General features: G+C 43.3%; 1 protein-coding gene across 6 annotated transcripts; it reads right to left on the bottom strand.

Annotated features, from left to right (window-relative positions):
• Positions 1-309: 309 nt before the first annotated feature.
• Positions 310-7620, bottom strand: LOC119268233 (zinc finger CCCH domain-containing protein 7-like). Of its 6 annotated transcripts, XM_037549818.1 has the most exons (9): positions 6362-7620; positions 5979-6038; positions 5733-5861; positions 5294-5344; positions 4727-4867; positions 2163-4627; positions 1560-1617; positions 1140-1344; positions 310-977 (listed from the first exon to the last, which is right to left on the bottom strand). In XM_037549818.1, exons 1-6 carry the CDS (start codon positions 7436-7438, stop codon positions 4103-4105), a joined length of 1983 nt encoding a protein of 660 aa, XP_037405715.1. In that variant the 5' UTR covers positions 7439-7620; the 3' UTR covers positions 310-977; positions 1140-1344; positions 1560-1617; positions 2163-4102. The 6 variants fall into 6 exon arrangements, with proteins under 6 accessions (XP_037405715.1, XP_037405712.1, XP_037405713.1 ...); XM_037549815.1 differs by having other exon boundaries at positions 1140-1617; positions 2012-4627; XM_037549816.1 differs by having other exon boundaries at positions 1140-1617.
• Between the last annotated feature and the right edge of the window lie 309 nt (positions 7621-7929).

Here is a 7929-nt window from a genome sequence, read left to right as displayed (position 1 = left end):
AGAATCACACGATTAGTGAGCAGTATTGGTTATTTTAATTATCTAATTATTTTCAAAAGTCATGCAAACTCCTGCTGTTTCAAAATACAAGACATGTTTTGATTTATTAAGAAGCAACAATTACTTTACAATATGTGGTTTATGTAACATATTTTTATATTATTAGGTTTGCATCCAACAATACTCAAATATGATTGTGACTCGTATCACAAAAGAAGACGTAACCTACATTTTGGAAAAGGATGGAGTAGTTGCTTGTTTTTTTTGCTATTCCAGATGACGTGCACAAAAAACGCTGGGTACAAAAGGTTACGGTCAACCGTATTTCACCATATCCCCTTACTCCACACTTAGGCCGCGCTTGGAATCAATGTAATTTTATACAGAGCTGTTCAACTTACAGGTGTATCTCACCAGCCACTGAGCAATTCCCGGCCGGAAACAAAACGACGGGTTGAGACCTGTATTTTTTACAGGGGTATTCAAAAGGAAAACAATAATCCAAACAGGGCCTTTAGGTGTAGATGGCAACAAATCCTCCATGAATGGAGGTATAAAGGGCCCTGAAGTACGGGCGTAAATATGCATTTCGTTTTCCAACTATAAGGGAGAGTATTTATCGTAGGAGGAAAGCAACAAAGTGGCTACCTATCAGTCCATCACATCCAGGGAGGGGGGCTTTCACCAAGTTCACACGTTATCCAGTCTCCATGACAGGCAACACATACAGGTTCAGGTGTACAAGCCACTCAAAACCTTTGAATCTTTTGCTTTCACGAGTGCGATAGAGCTATTCGAGTACCAAGATAACAAATTGCACCTCGGGCACAAGCCACTCAAAGCTGGCATGATCACATGAGCAGCATGATGAATTAACACGGTTTAAAGGGCATCATCATCATTGTAGAAAAAACTGAGTAATGAGATAGCCAGTTAAGAGTCACCCAGGAGCGTAAACTCAGATGTCTGCGACAAATCTGCGGGTGATAAAACACCATGTGAGCCTCCTCAGTGATCATGTGAATGTAATTCTGAATTGATGCGACAACAGCTGTGAGTTTGACAGCGAATAGGCACGGGGCAGGTCGGGGGGAAGCTTGAAATGAAGCAAAAACAATCATACGCAGTCCAGCTCATACCTGGGATACCTTTGATTCTGCCTGCCCCTGTGTCCCACAGTCTCCAGAGTAGTTCCACAAGTAATTCTGAACCAAGATATAATCCCGGGTACGGCATGCATGCATGCAAGTTCAAACCATCCAATGCACCAGGCCAACATCTTTAGCTACCATTATCACGGGGGCAACAAAGTAATGCTCTCTTTGCCTGGAGAATCCGGAGGGCCTGAATGCAGAAATATAAAGTATACATTCTTTTTCTTTTCTCCACTTCTGATAAGCACATTGGATACTTGATACTGGTAGAAGAGCAGCTAGAAATCATTTAGTGCACGGTGCGGCATCTTTCTACAGACAGCCCAACAGAAAGAAATGTGTATGTACTGAATCGACCCAAGGTGCCTCAGAAAGCAGCCTTTGTTAGGAACTGAATAATGACACCTCAAATCTCCACTGCTTCGCCTTGTGAACCAAAACAACATCAGATCACATGCCGACACTGCAGATAATTTAGCACTCAATCAATAGTCAAGGGAAAGAATTAACGAGATCTGGTTCAAGATTTCCACAAGGCTCTGCAGATAAATATTTCTCCACACAAAAAATCTTGGATGAAAGCTAATGCTTTGTTTGACAAGGAACCACAAAGAGTTATATTGTACTGGTAACATCCCACTGACCCAGTCTCAAAATTCAGTTGCCAGAACCGGTTACAAATGGAGTAGAAAGCTAATACCGTACTTGTGAACTGGTCTGAGAGTGGAACATGTTGCCATGGGAAGAATGCACTCAAACATTGGTTTTTAATCTTTGGATTTATTTCACAAGTCATAAGTGAACAAGTAGATTGGTCAGAAAATGAAAATACTTTAACAATCTCACAATTTTTATACCATGAACATATATTGTCGCAAGCAAAACTCTTCATGAAATTAGGCAGCCTGTAGAAATAGCGAAAACCGGTACCAAAGACTGCTCCTGTCCAGTTAGTGTAAAATACCAATAAAATTTGCATTTAACTTAGTGCTGAGCTAGAATTCAAACCTCCACTACAAATGCTCTCCGAGGACCCAAGAAACCAGGTGGCAGAACGCTTCAGTGCTTCCAGAGAAAGAACTACAACTTATATCAGTGGTCTACTATGTCATACAAATGAAAACTGAATTAATTATTAGATAAATATTTAAACACAACATCATTGAACTGTTTTTTTATACTATTTCAACTATCGGTTGCACCAGCAAACCAGCCGCTTGACCAATCACTTGCCCAACGGTTTCAAATAATTACGATACAACTCATGGTCAAAATTATACTTGGGTGGCAGTGAGCAATGCCAAGTCAAAAAAACATAATCTAAGAGCATCTACAACCGGACTTCCCATGCCCGCCCCAAACGCCTGGATGGAAAAATGCCACTCAACTGGCCTCCCCATAGCCGGCCCAAACACCCGGACTGACCGGCACTCCCCATGTCCGTCCCAAATCTGGGGCGGATATGGGGACGCCCGGACGCGCCCACCACGTCGGACTGACCGCTAGGGCCCACGCCAATTCGCTCATATCCGCCTCCCCTCTCCTTGCCCGAGAAGCCCTCTCCTCTTCTCTATTCGCCCTCCTCCACACAGCCGCCACCGGACTTCCGCCGCTATCGGTGCTCCGCCGCCATCCCCAACTCAGGGCTTCACCACCGAACGCCCCAGCGCACACCGCCGCCGACCAGGCCGCCACCAGACAAAGAGGACGCCACAGGACGCCACCCCGGTACGTCAAACTCCACCATACTTTCACCCCGTGCTCTACGTGTTCGATGAAATGTCCAAGCCGGTTTTTTATTCTTTTGGTCATTACTTCTAGATCACCAATGGAATCGTCGTGGGATGGTGGCTATGGAAACGATGATCTTGACAAATTCATACCGAAATGATGATGATGATGAACATCCAGTGCATATGCAACTTCTGGATGATCTTGTCGAGCAAATGTGGACACACACTGGAAATCAGTAAACTTGTCTTTTATTTTATCAGTTGTGCACTATGAACAATATTTATGTTTGAACTATATTTGGATTAGGTACTATTAAGTATGAACTATGTGTATTTGTGTGCACTAAGCTATGTTTGTCCAAAATGGTGGGCGTGCATGTGTTTGCATGGATTTGATGTTTTGAAAATAGGGGACCGTCATTGCAAATGCCAAGTTTTGATGCCCGTCCGGTCACTGTCCGCGGGCGCGTCCACGGGCGTATAGGGGCTCGGATTAGCTATCCATGGTTGTAGATGCTCTAATACTATTACCAGAGATGTACAATTCATCACTAAATTAGTGGTATCAACTATCAAGATTCAACAAAATGTACTAAAAATTACTGCTCCCTCCGTTCACTTTTATAAGTCGTTTCAGACAACTGAAAATGAGCTACTTTGCACCTTGTCTGAAACGTCTTCAAGGTCTTATAGAAGTGAACAGAGGGAGTAACACCTCAACTATGACAAGGTAACATTTAAAAATCTGCATACTCATCAAACTTGGAGCAACTTCCAAAGCGTGGTTAAAATGAATCATATGTGAGAGATGACTCATCAAAGCACCGATTCAGGAAGGCATTTATCATACCAGTAAGCTTAGATCCAATGCTACAAATGATTAGCTAAATGAAAGTACCATATGCAGTTGGAAGTGAGTTGACTGGATAATAACAAATCTTCATGTACCCACGGTGGCACTTAGCCTAATTCTGCAAAATAAGTTTGTGAACTTTCTTGGTGACCAAAAACTATACGCATCACTGCAATATTATACTTCTGTTGATCTACCAAAAATAGCAGTTGCAATATGCAATTACAAAATGGAAGCTGAGCCAAAAGTACCAAAACAAGCCGCACACTCATAGCATGAACTCATACTGCAGATGTAAAAAGAACTAGTACTATGTGTAGTCTACAGGTATCAAAGGCAGAGTAGTGTATTCATATTTTCCTCTAACCGCCAGCACCAAATAAGAATTCCTGCAAAATTCTTGAAGCCTCTGAAACTTCGTGCTGAGTGCTGAGTGATCCAAGCACTGTAGTAGAGCCAGTAGGCAAACTAGTTCTCTTTGGGTCTGAACTTGGATGTGATCTCTGTTTATTTGGAATGGCATTTTTATCCCCTTCTGCAGCCTGCGGTCCATCAAAATTCTGATGTTTACTGCCATTTGTATACATATGCTTCTCGATAGGTAGAGCATCCTGATGCAGCATGCTAGAATTTGATCTGTCTTTACTGGAAGGACGAAACTGTACACCCTTTGGTGTACCGGTTGATGCTTTTAGAGCATTTACTGAGATGCCGGCAAGGTTTTTAAGAATGGAGTAATGTTTGGTAGGAGCAGAAGTTATGTGTTCGCCATCATGGTCCGCCGGTGCTTTCTGGCTACTTGTTTGCTCTCTGCCAGGTTTTTCAGATACCAATGACGCATCAGATTTCTTTGCATCTGGTTTGGGAGGACCATCTGCAGTTGGCACCTGATAAACACCACAGTTTTCTCAATTCACAGGGTGGAACTATACCAGGCTATTTCACTTCTAAATAAACAATAGGAAATGATTTTGCAAATCACGTACCACATGAGAAAATTTGCATTTATCACCTCTGAAGCACATTCCATTTTCCACAAAGTTGTGGCAAGGGTACTTTGACAACTCATGATCATAGGGACAATCATCTCCTTTCAAACAAGAACCACGCGCAAAATGTGTGCAGGGCTGTAAAATTAAGAAAAGAAATAAGCGGACACCAAAACAAACAGAAAGGAATGTAAGAAAATATAAAGAAATGAAGTTAGCTGCCACTTGGATTAAGATATATTGGTGTACAGTTTTATACTTCAGCCTTGTACACATGATCTATTCATATCATGTGAACTCAACAGTTAACACCCACCATTTCGTGCATGCCTGTCCAAACCATCTATTTCAAGCACCAATGGGCATCACTGAGTTATGGTCTTGCAAAACATAAAAGTTCAAAATCGCCATCGATAGTTCTTGAAAGATGGTTTATATAGGTATGCACAAAATGTGCAGGTGGAACAAATGGATGCAGCCATACATACATGGACATGCACTAATATCACAGTAATGCATAACGAATATTTCAGGCAGACCTAAAAACTTCTATAAAGCACATACCTTAGATTTTGTCAAAGGTGTAGTATCATGTGAGAACTTGCAAGCATTGCCCTGCAAAGAGAAAAGAAGAGAATTAGGTTTGTAAAATAACTATTGACAACAAATTCATTATCCAGTGTTTGTACAGAAACTTTGTTGATTTATCAAAATAAAACGTCTACTAATAAAATGGATGGCTTTGCAAGAAGCAATTCAACATACATTACATCATTCGCTATAATACAGCTCCTCGCAATACTACTATAGAAACAAAACAAGAAATGTTCCTAGAAACCAGGACTTTTGTGATCATTACTCCATCACCTTTCGAGGCAAAAACCTCTATATGTAAAAACACATAAATTATTGGCCTAAAAAGATAGAAATGTAATTGAGAATCAGCAATACATGACTATCTGTTCCAAGTGAACAATAAGTTGGTGGCCAAAGAAAAGCTTACCTGCTGGCACTTCCCATGCATGTAGAAGTGGCATAACTTCACTGGTTTCGGCTTTATAACTGGTGCAAGTTTCAGTCTTTTCACACCATCCGCTATCCGCTGCTGTGCTCTTTTAACCCGTTTGTTTTTCTATACGCCAAAAACATCGCGAAGGAAGATTAATATTCCAGAAGGAAAAATACAATTAGAATGCACAGTTGAATAAAGTATATGTTGAACTCAAATGGTAGTGAAACCAGAACACACCGTCTTCTTAGCCTTTCTTTCCTCTGTCAAATGCCGTTTTCTCTTCCCTGGTTTGGGAGCCTGCAAAGTTTGTCATGGGCGTATTTAATGTCAGTGCTTCTTTTTTTACTGTAATGTCAGTACTTCTGTTGTCAAGAAGAGAATAACTTATTGGATATTGGTGAGTTTTGTACTCTTCTAAAAGTGCATGTGATGGAATTTGAGCAAGAAATCGATAATAATGTGTTAAAAAAAGGTTCTGAATCAGTTATGCGGTATCACATGATAACTTGCATCTCACAAGCTATATTTTCATCCAAACACAAAATTAAACAAGAAGAAGCAACATGTGAAGAAACATCTAATAACCAGTACTGGTTAATAAAAAATGGTATATTCAGTACCTCAGTATCAGGCAGTGGTGTCTCATTCCATTCCACAATTTCATCATAACTGACAACATGTGCCCTGGTAACATGCTTTAGTGCATCATCCTTGATATAACCTTCCTTGTTCAGTACAAGATCACTGGTTCCTTTAATTTTAGGCGTTGAAAGGCCAGATGATTCATTCTCCCCCAACACTCTGTTAGCAAAATCCTCTCCCAATTCCTCATCATCTGCATCTTCGATCTCCGAATCATCAGATTCATCTACATCCAGAGCCTGCATGTCACCCTCAATCTCTCCTTCCTCAACCACGCCACCATCAACTGAGTGCTGATCTGAATCACCCACAGGTCTGTCTTCTTCAGTTCCAGCTCCCAATTCTTTCACCCCCTCAGCTATGTTGCCATCATTGTGTGGTTCACCTCCAGAAACCCCATAGTTCAGCATTGATGCTTTGCCGCCACTGGCATCAGCAATCAACCCTGAGAAGTTGGTCATCATCGTATCAAGCAGCAGATGTTCATCATCATTGACCACCATTACATCTGGCTCTGCCAATTCGTCAACCTCCCCCTCCAAACAATCCTTCATCGACCTCAAAACATCCTCTGCCCCCAACTCCTCCACTAACGCAACAGTCTCACGGCAGAGGTTCCCCCCAACAACCATATCTGTTACGCCCTCCACCCGCTGAACTCCGGCCACTTGATGCTCCATGTATCTCTGTGGTGCCACAGCCGGGTCTGCAATAGGGTTACCGGTGGCTGCATCGACTGCCGCGGGTGAGGGGTTCTCGATGACAGAAGTCCTTACCGCAGTCTCCTCTTCTCCTAAGTCCTTTCCCCGTTCAGACTCGGCGTCTTCAGGCGGTACCGAGCACCCCTGTGGTGACTCGTCGCAGATAGGGTTCGCAGCGGCGGGCTCGACTTCCAGGGGCGCCGGGGCAGCGAGCTGCGAGGGGCGGTGGTGGAGGCAGTGGGAGAAGAGCCGGGAGAGCGTGCGGTAGGAGGCGCTGTCGAGATGTGATCGCCGGCGAGTGAGGAAAAGGGTGGTTGGGGCAGGAGGCACCGGCGGCACGAGGGAATCCTCCATGGCGAGGGATTAGGTTGCCTTTGAATTAGGGTCTACGCGCGGGAGTTGGCTGGGTTGGAGTTAGGATATCGAGCAGTGGTCAGCCTCGCCGTGGCGGTGCGAGCTCGGCGGCGCCGACGGAACTGTCCGATGAGGAGAGGAAACCCCATTGTCATGGAAGGCAGAGGCGGGCCAGAGTGTAATGTAATACCGTTAGCTATAAGATACTTCGGCCTTAACGATGCCAAATTGGCCCATAAATTAGGGCGAGCAGGCTAAAATACACGTTTGATGCTGGTGACCTGGTGTATCAAGATCCAGAGAAACCGCGGTTGTTGTTTGCCGTGACCATCACGGGTATAATTTGGGAAGCGAATCAACCTGTGGTTGGATGGTTAAAGGGATAGTGGTATTCTCAGTTCATTAGAGTTCAAGTACCAAACGTACGGCAACTCTGCGATAAACACATGTTCAGCTCGATGATGTCCCTCAAACTCTTGATCCAGTTAAGG

This window comes from Triticum dicoccoides, chromosome 3A, assembly GCF_002162155.2.
Source record: "Triticum dicoccoides isolate Atlit2015 ecotype Zavitan chromosome 3A, WEW_v2.0, whole genome shotgun sequence".
Taxonomy (NCBI): Eukaryota; Viridiplantae; Streptophyta; class Magnoliopsida; order Poales; family Poaceae; genus Triticum; species Triticum dicoccoides.
Note: the sequence above shows the minus strand (reverse complement) of the source record. Positions and strands in the feature narration are given on the sequence as shown.

Excerpts from the sequence above, each read along its gene's own strand:
- LOC119268233 (XM_037549814.1), bottom strand. The coding sequence starts at position 7,438 with ATGGAGGATTCCCTCGTGCCGCCGGTGCCTCCTGCCCCAACCACCCTT. Across the intron at positions 5,345-5,732 it reads TGCATGGGAAGTGCCAGCAG|GGCAATGCTTGCAAGTTCTC; the intron begins GTAAGCTTTTCT and ends TTCTCTTTGCAG. Across the intron at positions 4,868-5,293 it reads CACCTTTGACAAAATCTAAG|CCCTGCACACATTTTGCGCG; the intron begins GTATGTGCTTTA and ends TTAATTTTACAG.